Raw genomic sequence first — 15,224 nt, 5'->3', positions numbered from 1 at the left:
GTCCACCGGGGGCCGTAAATCAAGACCGTTCACCTTGATATTTTTTAATAAACATTATTTAGTTTATGGTGTAGCTGCATAAAACAATAAAAAGATTTGTTAAAAAAAGTGGCATCTAAAACGTTGCGTTCAATGTGAAGAATATGTTCAATAATAAAAGAGGAGTGACAGGGATTAGGATTAAAGACTAAAAATCCTGACTTTTTATTCTGAATGTCATCTATTTTTTTACAAACATAATTTCCAAAAAAGGTTAATCAATTTTCATCAAAAAACTGTAGTCTGAAAGTTTTCCTAGTGTTTGATTTAAAGAATATATATTATTTTATTTATTTATATTTTTATATATATTTTGTCGCATCAAGACAATCTACTATATATTCAATAACTTCCATTGTCCATTCTCTTTATGTTGCTGTAACACACCATAAGTATGTTGTCATTTACATGAACCCAGCTTCAGGTGAGGGTCAACAGGTCAAGCTGACCGACACCAATGGCCTAAAGTTGCCAGAAGCTCTGAAGCAACTCTGAATTTAATCCACAATCACAGTAATAACTACAACCCTTGAACCCAAATCCTGACTTAGACTTGTCATATTTTTTGACATATTTCTATATTAATATTTCCATCACTTTTTATCCACACTTTAATGGAAACTTGTCAGTAATTATCCGATATTCCATTTCTTTTTTTTTTTTTTTTAAACCTGTGTACAAACCTTCTCTGGAAATTGGGTTTGTGAAAAAATAAAACAAATCCTAATAGTCAGAATCCCAGGCGATCCCTCATTAAAGAGAAATGCAACTGAAAAACCACAATAACACACTATCTCCCACCTCCACGAGGAAACAAATTTGACATTCTAGAAAGAATTCTGACCGTCTTAACAACATAACAACAAAAGGTTCCAGTCAACGCTGAGGTGAAGCCACGGGAGCTGCTGGACTGGCTGTGATCACTGTGGGGAGGGGGCTTAATGATGGGGAGGGGGACGTCCTTTACAACTCTGAACAGACAACTGCACATTCAACCCTGAGGCAGACGGAGAAACTATGGCTAATTTGGGATTGTTGATGCCTTTTCAACACATAATCACTGCAGTCCAGTGGACTTCAGATAGTCTCTGTATTTATGTTGCCCGGTTTGACAGACTCATTAATATGAAGAAAAAAAACAGAAAAAAGTAATAACTGTGACATTAATGCAAAGTAGCAACATATGAAAATGAGATGCATTTCCTCACAAGACCTGACAAATCCATATTTTCCACCACACTGGCTAGAAATTATAGGAGATAAAAAAAAAGTGCTTCAAAGCATCTTTTATGAGCGCAGACGTGACGTTATGAATAAACTGGCGTTTTCGCTGAGGGACGAGCGGTTCTCTGATGCCATGTGAAATTAGCATTTGACACACAGCAAACACAGGATAGCCACCAACACCGTGTGGTGAATTACAAAAACAAAGCTGCATAATTAGCCTTTCCACATGAGGAATCTGGTAACGATCTTGAAGAACTTGCTGGCAGGTTTTTCTGTGCGAAAGTGCGCTGCATTATTCATATGGGATAAATAAACCTTTTGGCCATGTTTTTGTCTCTGACATCTCTTGCTACATAGCTAATGAAATCAGGGAGGGGGGAAAATGTCGTTTTAGTAATGACTTCTGAGGACAATCAGCGTCCTCGTATGTGCGGCTGGAACGTCTCGTAGGCCCCAACGGCTCCTTCATTAGCGATGGGATTTAAAACAGAAGTGAACGAGCGACTGAGACGCACAGGAGGATATAAAATGCCAGGCTTTAAATAGACGTAGCCTCTGAAACGTGACTTCAGTGGAGATATTACTCACTGCTTTCTCCAACAAAAAGAAAAGAGGAGAAAGAGAAGTGGAGATATTACTCACTGCTTTCTCCGAGAAAGAGAAAAAAACACCAAACCAAAACATTCAACCAACTCAGGGCCTCACAAATATTGATTTAGAAAGCAAGAAGGCCGTGAAGCATCGCGCTAAATCAAGATGTCGAAATGTTATATTCACAGTAGTGATACCAGCTGGACTCAAACACACACACCCACACATAACACACCCACGCACAAACAGCAAGAGTCGCACTTTATAGAACTCTGATATAAAATGGGTTTCAGACCTGCAAGTCCAGTGTCTGCTCCGAGCTGTCAGCGGGAACGGCCCGTTAGCAAGTTAGCAACACGGGTCTGTCAACACAAGTGTGGGTGTGTGACTGCAAGACTGCAAATGGACAGCAGGGGGCGATTGTGGACTCTGGTGACCTTGCTGCACCGGTGATAGGCGTGACATGATGTCAAGAAATGGACCTGCCAATTGCATAAGTCTCCTGCTCTGTTAAACCTGAAATAACTGGCACTGTTCAGTCAGCGGCTCCACCAATCGTTATCTCACGAACACAAACCCGGGTCAAAGAAATGATTCGTCGTGTTTCAAATATGGGCAAGAAGGAATATAATTCGTTTTTGCATATTGCTTCTCATTAGCCACAAATGGCACATCAGTGTGAAAGAACTGAAGTGGATTAAAAAGTATATGGGAAGTGCTGTTCCATACTCCGTCCAGCAGGGGTGCTATATGTTTGAGTTAGAATGCAACTGGTCCACGTCCACGTACTATGTTTTTACAACCCAGTCGCACTTCACGATCCACAAGAACGAGCAACGGATTTGGCAATCGACCGCGAGAAATGCACATCACCACACAGTGAAACAAGTGGGGGCTCCACCATCGGCCTGGACCTCAACATCGACCACGGAACTCTGAACTTCCAGCGACACCTAGTGTTACATCAATCCCAGCAATCTTCAATTGTGTTCCAGGACATTTAAAAAAAGGTTTCATATAAAAACATAGAACTGACACCCGGGGCTGGTCCCGCCCCTCCCTTTACAACTCACTTCCTGTTTCCTTAGGTTTTGTTAGCTGTCCACCCTTTAAGTTGCATTGCTGCATCCTACTGGGTCTTTATTTCTGAGGGGAAATAAGAAAAATTCCACCTAGAAACGTCCTGACTTGCAGAGAGCGTGGCAGCAGAAACACACACCAACATACACTTCTAGTGGCCCATAAGAAAATAGTAAGGGAATTAAATATTGATTATTTTTTCCCCCCAGTAAATTCCTGCATCCTCCTTGATATAATTTTGCTATGGCATGAACTGTGTCGTTTAACCTTGTTTAATGAAAAATAAAGGGCATTTACTTGTTGAGTTAGCAAAAATGTTTCCCAACGCACGCGCCCGCTGCCCCCTTCTGTTTGCTCTGTCATTTAAAGAAACAGGGAGTTACAATCCTCCTCACAGCATCTGTGATAAAGAGGGACGCTGGGACAGATCTGCTGCTGCCCCCTGTCCTGCTGCGGTTATTGTCGGGCGTTTTTGTTTTTTTGTTGTTGTGGTGTGTGTTGTTGTTATTGTTGTGTTCTTTCTCCCCTACAGTCTCTCTCTCCAGTTTTCTGGGTTAGCATTCGCCATCAGAGACCAAGAATATCATGGCTTCCTGTTTGCCAATGTCAGCCATGACCGCCGCCAGCTGGTTGATGTTGCCGCTGTGGAAATGCTGCGCCTCCCACAGGTCCAAGATCACAGAGGTTGGACTCGCTTTGGATGCAAAGAAACTCATGTGTCTGCAGAGAAGCAGGGGGGAGGAGGGGGAAGAGAAAGGGAGAGAAAAACAAAAATAACAGTTTAGACACTGTGGTATTTTCTCTCCACAAAAAAAAAAAAATATATATAACTATATATATATATATATTTTATTACTGTTGCCTCTTGTAACTCTGTCAATGTTTTACTGTGTTTCATTGCCACATCCTGATATGCCATGTTGGAGCACTAAGTAGAGAAATGATAAAAGCTATAAGAACAGAGCTCGGTGCCTCAGACCACCATTAAATACGATACTTTCATTTGAAGCCTAACAGCATAAGCCTCATTCCCCTTCATTTGATGTCGCCACTGCTACTAAATCTCATACAGTAAATCCTATATGGACTTCCACGGCTAAGGCGGAAGTGACCTTTTCCATTTTAGAAAGGAACCTTTGCGATCAAACCCAATCAATGGGAACAAAGCGGTGGCCCCCGGCGGGCTTCATATTTGATGTTGAGTGCCGACCTAATCTCCATGGAATCTGACAATCACTGTTAAAATATATTTATTGTCATTTCTCTGTTCTGTACTGTAGAGTGTGGTTGTTAGTCCCATGGGACGCTTGTTTTATTATCATTTGATATAATTATGTTTAAATAAAATATTATACATTTTTACCCCATCAGTCTCTAGGAACATCAGTAAAAAAAAAAACAACAACTATTCAGAGTTTTTAGATTTCCATAGAAGCTAATAAAAGCTGAGCTTCAACAGGGTTAATACACTCTCTCACTGCAGGAACATATGGGAAAAAAATGACATGTGGCCTTTACTGTCTCATAGCAATTGATCTGGAATCATGTGACCAAAAGAGAACAGTGTAAACTTATAACCAGAAATGAGATTGAACTGTGTTTTGGCCAAATGGGAGAGAACCGACACACACCACCCAAATTACCCACAAGGCCATTTTCACCTTGACAAAGGTGACACAGAGCCTTACTTTGCTGTTGTTTTTTTTTATGGCTGCGAGTGTATATACATGCAGCTGCTTTGCCAGTGTAAAGTAGGGAACACAGTGTCACTCTGGTATTTTTTGAGGCAATTGGATTTTTGTAAGGCGTGCACAGTCTTCTCTGTGTGTCGGAGAGCACAACAAAGAGAAGTGTCGGTTAAAAAAATAAAAAAAAGTCACCGGGAATGAAAGCTCTTTGTTATTATTCAGATAAAAAGAGACAAAGCTCAGCATCCTTCTGTGTCAGTCCTGCTTATTCACCTCAGTGTGTGAAGCATGAGCTTATCTAGCGTGGCTCAGTCTTAGAAAGCAGAGAACGATCAGATGAAAAGGTTCTTGGCATTTTTGGGTTTTACTGATTGGTTCTGTTCCTCCAGCTCTGGACTTTTAAGCCACACAGAGACAAGCGCAGACAGAGAGCACGTCTGCTCCAGAGATAGCATTGGGAGCTCAGCTTCCATCAAATGTGTCATGGTTTCAATGGTCACATACAGCGCTGTGTACACAGTTTTATCGACACGCTATTTACTAGAGCTATGCTGTGATCATGCGGTATCCAAAAAAAACCAAAACCAAAAACCAACTCCTTGATAGTGAGATGTTCTGCAGCAAAAATAGAACAAAAATTGTAGTTTAAAAAAAACAAAACAACTGGGCCAAAAATGAGCGCCCCCTGTTCCACAGACCAGAAACAGCAAAACGGTCAGGAGCATCAACGACAGATAAAAACAACGTTGTTAAGCACTCATCACATGACAGAGCAGTTGTTCCTTGCTGCGGCCCAAATGAGAATTGATTATGTTGAGCAAAACATTGCTAATTAAACCTGTCGTGCATCAATTCAATTAGTAATTAATTGGAGTAAATAAAGTTGATTGGACAAATAAAGTGAACAGATTTATTGGGTTCCATTACAATGCAGAAAATTAAATTTCAGGCAGAGGGCGTCAGTGCCTGACAGGTGCTCCAGGTGTGGCAGGTGATAAAATATGACAGCCAGGGTTTTTCACGTTGACACTGATCTGACGGCACCGCCCCCACCGTACACCCCCCCATTGACTTTCCAATTAAAGCAGAATGCAGCAGGTACAAGTTTAGCTGCTGACTTTAAGCTGCTTTACTTATTTCTTAGGAGAAAAAAAAGGGGAAGCAGGTAGTTGTTTTCTGTTTGTTTTTTTATGGCAATGATGATGAGTGTATCCATGACTTGACATTAATCCTGTTACAGCTGCTGTGTCAGAGGATTAGTCAGCCAGGGCAGAGCCTTGTTTACCTGAACACTCTGTGCTGATGTACTTAAGAGCTGTTACATGTTAACCTCACCGTGATGAGCGTGACCCTTGGCAACTGATATGATTGTCGGTTCATTATTTTTAACAAGCTGTTGCACAGACACTCCTGTGTATTCCCTGTCCTCGTACTCCAGGTAAATGTGATTTATCTGGGCCACAATATACTTAATATCAACATTATATTTCAGACAAGCTGGGATTTTATTTGCTTTTCACGTTTTCTCATTTTTCTCAGTTAATTTTTTTGGATGATTACGTGGTCAAACTTTGTTTTACGGTTGCTATCTTAGCTTGACTATTAGACTAATTTTGAATTATCCTTAATTATTATTATTATATTGTTTTTGATTGTTTCCAATATAATGTTTTAAAAAACATTTTTTTTCTGCCAATATAATGTTTTAAAAAACATTTTATTTTTTTAAACTTTTTCTTCTTCCCAATATAATGTTTTAAAAAACATTTTACTTTTTTAAACTTTTTCTTCTTCTCCTAAGTATTTTGTAAATCAGTGAAATATTTTCAATAATGTTTAGTTATACGATAACACGGTGTGTGAACCTCTGGACACCTCATGAAAGTGGTCTAGAGATCAGATACGATGGATGCTGTTGTGTTGTGGGTATTTACTTCTCAAGTTTAAGTCTTTGCGCTAACATTCTCCAGTCAGCTCCGTTGGGACAGGGGGCATCCAGGCTGCTGCAGATCTTCTGCCTGATGAGGTACGGAATCTGAAAAGCACTGGGCCCCGCCAGAGCTGTGGCGTTACTGTCCATCAGCAGGCACTCAGAATCCACAGATCGAGTGTCCTGTAATATAAAACAAAATGTCAACAAAAAACAGTCAACAAAAACCCTTTTAGCAAACCATTTGTCCATGCACCGCTCGAAAACTGGAAAACTGCCGTACGTGACCACTACCTTGGCAATGTTGAAGTCAAGGCTAAAGCTCTGGCCCTCCCCCTCCACTTGCCACACACACAGCTGGCAGGTGAGCTCGCAGGTGCTGAGGCTGAGACGCTCCAGTGTGAACGTGCAGTGCAGGTACCGCTGGGAACCGTTCCAGATGTGATAAAACGGAATCTCCTGCAGAAGAAACGAACAGCACACATGACAACCCAGCGGCACAGTCAGGACTGCGTGTCTGAAGCGGGGCCTAACAACAACCGCCCGCCCGCGTTACACAGAGATCATTAATTACACCGACATAAGCCGTCATCGTCGGGCCAAGACTGACAACAGTTAGAGTAGGAAGGTTGAAGGGGAGGAATGAGCTGCTATTGACAAAGTCTCTGCAGCGGAATACAACAGCTGTTTGGCCATCTGCATACAAGAAGTTGAAAAGACAACACTGTGTAAGTCTTTGGAAAGACTTCACACCGCTGCTGTTCAAAAGTGTGAGTCGTAGCTCCCCCGGGGGGCGCCAGAGTACCGCCGTGGGGGTAAGATATGAGAAAAACGGACGGTCTAAACAACCACTAACATCTGAACCAGCTGACTGACCTGAGGGGAGATGAACGGACGAAGGAGAACGACGCTGCAGGAATACCAAGGTTAAAGTTTGGATTTTCATCTACTAGGTTTTTGAGTATTTTGTGATTTTTTTTGTTCTTTTCTTGAAAACTCAAATATAACATTATGATGGAAATTAATTTTTAAGCTGCAGGAGCAGAACATGAACTTTGGTAAAGTAAAAAAAAAAACTAGGTTAAAACCTGCTTCAAAGCTCATTATTTTGGCTTCTGGATAAAAAAAAACACCTTTGAAATGATAACATCTGTCCTGAAACTTTTTGACTGCCAATTAGTGTACTATTTCACGTCCTGTTTGTGTTCATCACCCAGCGGAAGTTGAGAGGTAACTCTGACAAGAAAGAAAGAAAAAAACAACGACGTAAACTGAACCCATCTCCTCACTCCTGCTCAAACAGCAGATAAGACCTGAGGCTGAGAGGGCGGTGGGGGCTGCAGTTCATGCTCTCAGCCAAACGAGGGCACTGTTAACCAGGCAGAATGTGACACAAGGAAGTGGGCGAAACTCACCAAAGTCTTCATGGAGCATTGGGGAAACTAGAGGCCTTTTCTGACCACACTGCTGAGAGGGAAATAACACTTCCAAACGAACAGGCACAGTCCAGAGTAATAAGCCTCTGTTCTGGGCGCGTTGTCGCCACCACCACTTGGTTGGCACAGCCTGTGGGTCCTCTATGGGGACCTGGTGTTCAGTGCTTACATCGTTACAGCCAGAACATTTTCCTGTCCTCTTTGAACAGCCTTTGTGTGTCTGTCGCCTGGCTGCAGCACCACGGAGCGTGCAGGTGTGAGGGGAGCAGAGGATGTGGACGGCTTCCAGGATTCAGGTTGTGAAGTTCCAGATATTTACATACTGCTCTATATTTCATCTGTGCTCCCTCTGAGAGAGCAGGCAGCTTGGATAATCAATCAGCTGGCTGCTCTGGGTTACAGCACACAGGCCGGCTCCAATATGTGTGCGTGTATACATCTAGTGCGCAGGAGCCGCCGAGCAAAACATGCACACTCAGTTAATGGGGGTGCACACACACCCTAAAGGTTCCTGGGAGTCCAAATAATGACTAAAAGCTGCACACACATACACAGTGTCAGAAAGAGAGGACGTTATTGGTCTGTCTGGAGTCTTGAAGTAACAGACTGAGAAACAGTCCTCTGTGTGATCGAGTGAAACCAAAAACAAAACACAACTAATTAAAACCAGCCAAAAATAAAACCACTTCCCAGAGACACAAACTAATCCTATGCTGTGCCTCCATTTGTGTGTTTCCACATCCACAGCTGCTATTTTTAGTGTATAAGTACATTCTCACTGTCAAGTGTGGCAACGTGCAGGGCACCGTGTTAAGTAGCCAGATGGTGCATTCAAAAAGTTGAATGTGAGACAATGGACACTCCTCATCCGCAAACGCTGCCATCTTGGCCCGGCACACAGCAGAACAGGAAGGAACCGCAGCTTAAGTGGCAGCCGAGGACGGCCACAGCGGCGACGACGGGTCATGTGACACGGCGGTTCACACGGATGGGGTTTTGAAGGTTCAATGTTAATAGTCGGTGATGCTCATTTCACATTCTCAACGTTTACAAATGACATTAATCCAAGCTGTCGTCTGGTATCACAAACCAAAAGTGGCCTCGACTCAAGCAGGAAATGACTCCCAAATGTCAGCCGACAAATCAATAGACGACAGAGGGTCACACTGGGCTGTCACTGCAATGGTAACCATAGCTATAGATGAGGACATGATCGTTCGACCCCTAAGGAGGAAAAAAAATTCTGTACAAAATTCTTCCAAGTGCTTTCATCATAACAAGGAGTTTGAAAGTCCTACAATAAAACGTCCGTTCATCTTCTACGCTTCAACCATCCCAGGACCCCGGGGAGGGTGAGGTGGTGGAGCCAATGCCAGCAGTCAGTCACTCAGTGAGGGCGGGGTTACACCCTGGAGAGTTTGCCACGGCATCGCTGAGCCGTTTTCAATTTCACACCTCGGGTAAATAGAGTGTCCAATTAACCTCGTTTACAATTTGCATCATTTTGGACGGTGGAGGGAAGAGTACCGTGAGAAAACACACAACAGGGAAAAAAGGGAGGAAGAGGAAGAAAAGAAAAGTCCTCAAAATGAACTGGTTCATTACCACTGAGGATCAAACTGTTGACCTTCTTACAAGGTAAAAGTAGAGCATTAGGCAACTTTACTTTCCTACTTTTGTGGTCATTGTTTCTGCCTGTTCTGGAATAAAGGACGAGTTGTTTGTCATTGTCAGAGAGATACAGAATAATCAATAGATTTAGAAATCACCAAAATAATCGATAGCTGCAGCTGCGATCGATCTGTTCAATCGTTCCACCAATCAGCGTACATTAAAAGGAGACACAGTAAGTGCACGAGCAAGATGTTTGTTTATAGGATAAAAAAACAACAAAAAAACAATATTTTTTTTTACAGTCCTGTAGTTTCACCGTCTCTCCACATTTATTTTTCTTTCTCTTTGCACCTCTGTTGTGGCTGACACTAGTGTTTGAAACCAACTCCACCTGACACGAGGTAATACATGTGGACAGATACAGTACATGGACCCACATGGACAATAAAAAAATATATTGATTACTCCATAACACTGCTCGTGCCGAGACATACTCCTCCTCTCAGGATAGCCAATTTAAAATAAGAGAGTGTTCACGGAGAAACCAAGCTGAGACGCCGCGGTAACAGCTGATACAACGTTTGACAGACTCGGCCAGGCAGTCGCATTACATCCCCGCACTGCTCTTCTGATTGAGAGTGACTTCCTGCCCCTGCAACCCCCCACGGTCCCCCCTGCACACCTGGTAGCCGGCTAGCAGCTTGCTCCTCCAGTGCGCCTGGGGCATGTCATGGATGGACAAGCGCAGGTTGTGGTAACTGTCTTTGAAAAGCAGGACGTGAGGCTCGTCAATCAGCCGACCCCCGAGCTGCCGCTCCATCTGCATCACCTCCTGATGAAAGACAGAGAAAGAAAGAGAGAGAGAGAGAGAGAGGGAGAGAGAGGGAGGGGGGGCAGAGAGAGGGAGGGATGGACACATTTGCCATCAGAGTCACAGAGAAAAGTGAAAATGTACAAAACAATCCATAACTGCAGGTTCCTCTCTACACTTTATGTGAAGTGACGTTTTATGTGGAGCATCAGTCAAACACTGACGTCTACAGTCTGAGAGAGAAATGACTTTACAGCTTCAGTGACACCACGTTCAAACACACACACACACATTTACACACACCTAGCTCAACTGTTACACGTATATGTCCAATCATAATCCTCATCCTAACTCTAATCTGACTGCAAATCCAAACTAAATCTTGAACCTCAATAATGATCTCTGAGCTCGGCATGGACCTCCATAATGGCCGAACAAGGACAAAGTGTCCGCAGCAAGTACTGGGGACACACGTCATTTCAAGTTCAGTAGTAGTACTACGAGTAGTATCTGAGTAATTTGTGTATCTAACCCCTGGAATATTCATAGTATTAATGGCAGTAGCAGTAGTAACACTAACACTTCTAATAAATCCAACTAATATGAAATTAATCATATTATTGATTATGCTATTTACTCAAATATATTCAATTCCATTGTATATTTTGATTATGCTATTTACTCAAATATATTTAATTTAATATTTAATATTTAATTGTTGCTATTATATTTATACAGTAGTTGTGGTAGCGGTAGTAATAGTAGTAGTAGTGTTTTGTATATTTTGTATTTATAATACAACAAATGTGACCATGAGGCTTTACTGGAGAAACCTCTCATTATTACAGTTCAGATCATAGAGGAAATTATGATCTGAAACTGAGACTTTATTTTTAGTACATCCGTTAGCATCTCACACCATAAAAAGAACTTGAAAAATTCTGAATGTTTTACCACAGACTGACGAATCACTGTGTTGTTTTTGTTTAACACTTTTTCTAATAATGTACAAACTAAAATCAGATACAAACAAACTGTGCAAACAAACAATGAAATGCAGTTTTTAGCCTCTCAAAGTGTCTGAAGACTAACATGTCCTCACCACGAATGGCTTCCGAGCTCAAGTTTGTCCTCGCCACCACAGAAAACACACGACCTGACAAAGACACAGCGTGAGGACGACGCAGCGCCGCAGCTCATCTTCGGACAGAGAGATACCGTCGCTGCGTGCAGCCACTCTGGGCTGGACACACACGTCCTCGGTGCTCTTTAAAGTCACTGCAAGGTTGACGCCCTGCCTGTGTGTGTGTGTGTAGATTTCAGCAGTGTATTAGCATGCAAATACCCCCGGCTACTCTGGCCTGCAGATAGAGCTACCTGGGCTGAGAGGAAGTCGCTGAATGAGCCATTAGTCAACGGCTCATTGTTCTCGCATGGCGGATCTCCCTAATTTCATTTTTGTTTTTGTGCCAGTAGAGATTTGTAAATGCATGCTTAATATTTTAATCTCTGTGGGACTTGCTCAGTGGACCATTTGTTGCCATCCAAATGACCATCTGGAATGGGATGATAATTTAGGCTGCACCCCCTCCACACCCGCCCACCTCTGATCTATCACTTTGGTTTTGATGCTTTGAGAGTCTTGAGTGGATGTTTTCACAGAGGAGAATGTTAGAAATATTTAACAAGGCGTTTTCTTCAAATCTGGTTATGGAGTCAGACGTGTTGGCAGCAGAGTAAATGGCATAGTTGAGCAGTTCTCAAATTACAAACAACCGTGGGCTTGTTTTCCTGTGATTAAAATAATAATAATATTGATACGAATAGGTTGTAGTTTTTTGTCCTTGTTCCTGTTTGTCATGTCTCTTGTCAAAAAGACCTAGTTTGTCAGGCTGTCATCGTAGGTTAAAGGTCATTTAAAAGCCTTTTTAATAATAAATAATGTCCCAGAAACAATTCTTAAATGCACTGAATATATAAGCTAAAAATGACCCAAGATTTTGGTATTTCCATGATTTCTGTTGACGCAAATATTTCATGTTCACCTCATCATTTCTAAGGCTGAAAATCATTCAAAATGTCAAATAGTCAGTGATTAATTGACAGCATTCAAAGTTACTTTTAAAACTTCGGCCTAGTCATTGTCCTCAACAATATTAGTCAGTGTACAGTCCTGAAGAGCTGCAGACTCACTGACGGGCCTTTGCTCTGTGTCGAGTGTCTGACTTGAAACTGAAGCTTCAACAAACACAGTCGATATTTTAAGCATGCGATGCTTCGGTGAAACGAAAACCTTTCCCTCCCTGTGTGTAAATGACAACATGTGTATTGATTGTGTATTTGAGCGATGAGTTTATGGACAGTGGACTAACTGGTTATAGACTGTGTGTCTTATTTTACCCATGGCTTAAAAAATGATGAACTTGATTAACACATTCATTTCGACGGCACAAATTCTGTTGATTTTGTTGACCTGGTTGCTTGATTCTCTCTCTCACGAGATCTGGCAACGCTGGGGAACAGTGGCAGCCAGAAGGAGGTGTAACCCACAGACAGCTCCAGGAAAAAGATGTGTGTGTGTGTGTGTGTGTAGACTGCGGCCATATGTTGAGTGCTGCATGCCAACGTGTTTGTCTTTGGTACGATTTCAGCTAAGATACCTAATTAAGGCGGAGAATGGCAGTAGTTCCCAACACTGATTCAATTTTCTGCCCTCTTCCCCAGGACTGGTTTAGACTGATTCCAATTATAATGAAGAGGAAGCTGTTAATTATCCATTTGGAATCTCTACCTGCTGTTGTTATTTGATGTGCTCTCTCTCCTCTTCACTGAGTGAGCACTTCTTCCCGCCCCAGAATTGAATTTCTCTGTTTGTTCAGCACATTGTTAATTTTCCTCTCCGTGTTAACATGAACATCAGACGCTCCATGATTATCCATTCCGCTGTTTTTCCGCGTCTGAATTACTTTATTCTTATCTAAATTCAGCAAAAACACAGGCGAGTACAATAACCTGTCAGTGTGAGCGCGGCTCGGAATAATCCCCCGACTGTACTGCCGCGCTGGAGCCTCGTGATGTAACCTGGCCCACTTACTCAGCAACAGAAGGTCAGAAAATGACTCTGAATCAAAGCACTGAGGTCTAGTGAGTTAATAGCAGGGGGCAGAGCGTTCGCTGCAGAATTAAAAGCCCCCCCTATTATGTCTCTAATGCAGACAAAAGGCACATTATGAGGGCGTCCAGAGAGCTCCATTTAACACAGTTCTTAAGCACAATTATTTGTTGGGGGCAAATTAGCATTGCAAATTGGGGCTGTTGGACTTTGATCGGGTCTTTGACCTATAACAGCGGATCCATAGACCTGCTAGCAAGAGAATGAGTGCAGAATGCCAATTATCCTATTATCAACAGTGGTCTGGTAGAGTGAATGCTAACCTGCCTGTCTAGCAGTTTGTCAGGCTGGGCGCTGACGCAGCAGGACTACAGTCAAACGGGGTCGAGGACGTGGCATTCATGCGATTTGACAGGGACACAGAGGAGGACACACACAACAATGTCGTCGCCTTCAAATCACACCGTCTTGTTTGTGTGTTTGAAAGAGGGTGTGTTTGTGCAGGGTTTCAGCATATGCTCCGGACGGGGAGAGTAATGGCCCTCTTTACGCCCCATTTTCCTGTTAATAAATGACAGTGGCGAGAGAGCTAACTGATTAGGAGCTAAATCTGACCGTATTATTTACTCGTTTCCGGGGAAAACAGAGCAAGGGTTTAAATGAGTTGATCCAATCACAGAATAATCAACGACTCCGGGTTGAAACTATGATTCCATTCAGCCTGGATCAGAAGAGGATTTTTTTTTTCTTTCTCCTCCTGGGCAGCGTGACCCCCGCACAGCTGCCTGAAACATTAGGCTGCATCAGATGAGTGAGAAGTTCAAGTGGTGCAGGAGAAAAGCCCCTTTTTGTTCTGACGGAATTTGAGATAGCCAGTGGTGTGTGTAAAGACTGTGAATTTAGAGTAAGGCAGAGCCGAGACCACCCCCTGACATTCAATGAGGCCGGCTAAAGAGAGCGAAATAGGGCATTGGAGGGGAAAAAGGAGCAGGGGCAACGGAGAATTGAGACAGGGGGCGGCTTAACATTTGTGTCTTTAGGTCAGTGAAGTGGCCAGCTTTAACAGGACAGATAACAGGATTACTGCAATCACCGCCACAGTTTTCTATGACTTAAACCTCCCTCTCCTCCGTCCTCGCCCATCTCCTCCACCAACCTCCCCTCTCCTCACCCATCTCTTCATCCTCTTAGCTCAGGCCGCAGCTGGGACTGTGATGGACTGGGTAGAGGCTCCACCGGGAACAAGAGACACTCACACGGCTAATCTCTCCAGACTGGTGCTGACAGAAAGAGGTTACTGGCTGTGCCCAACTCCAGTGCAATGAAAACAGCCAGCCATCGGGTGCACACGAGGAACAAACCGTGACCAAAGCGCAGAACCACAGACGGCACCGATGAACTGAATATGTATAAACTTTCTTTACGCTCAAGATTAAAATATTCAACTTTCCTCCGAGGAAGGTCAAGATCTGACACGTGTTCTTCCGTAGTCCTCGCCCGGTGTGTAACAAACTGATTAACCTAACAGACTCTGACGGGGATTAAAACACAGTTTGATCAGGTAATTGGTAAAGCTACTCGTCAAGTGGAAAAAAAAAAAAAGCTTTAATATTATCACGATCTCGTCCTGGCTGCTCCTCTCTGCACGACGTTACACGCTGCTGTTTAAGAATGTGCACCGGTGGTGATGATCTAC

General features: G+C 42.9%; 1 protein-coding gene across 5 annotated transcripts in view; it reads right to left on the bottom strand.

Annotated features, from left to right (window-relative positions):
• Positions 1-2,650: 2,650 nt before the first annotated feature.
• unc5a (unc-5 netrin receptor A) overlaps positions 2,651-15,224 on the bottom strand; it is a 143,558-nt gene continuing 130,984 nt past the window's right edge. For all 5 annotated transcript variants that reach the window (XM_017039469.2, XM_025063041.1, XM_025063042.1 and 2 more), the window contains 4 exons: positions 10,288-10,437; positions 6,850-7,014; positions 6,560-6,738; positions 2,651-3,657 (listed from right to left, as the gene is read on the bottom strand). In XM_017039469.2, the coding sequence (XP_016894958.1) occupies positions 3,492-3,657; positions 6,560-6,738; positions 6,850-7,014; positions 10,288-10,437 (660 nt within the window). In that variant the 3' untranslated portion in view covers positions 2,651-3,491. The remainder of the gene's footprint in view (positions 3,658-6,559; positions 6,739-6,849; positions 7,015-10,287; positions 10,438-15,224) is intronic.

This window comes from Cynoglossus semilaevis, chromosome 15 (genome assembly GCF_000523025.1).
Source record: "Cynoglossus semilaevis isolate Cse_v1.0 chromosome 15, Cse_v1.0, whole genome shotgun sequence".
In the NCBI taxonomy this organism is placed as follows: Eukaryota; Metazoa; Chordata; class Actinopteri; order Pleuronectiformes; family Cynoglossidae; genus Cynoglossus; species Cynoglossus semilaevis.
The sequence above is the reverse complement of the archived record's forward strand: the minus strand, read 5'-3'. Positions and strand labels throughout refer to the sequence as shown.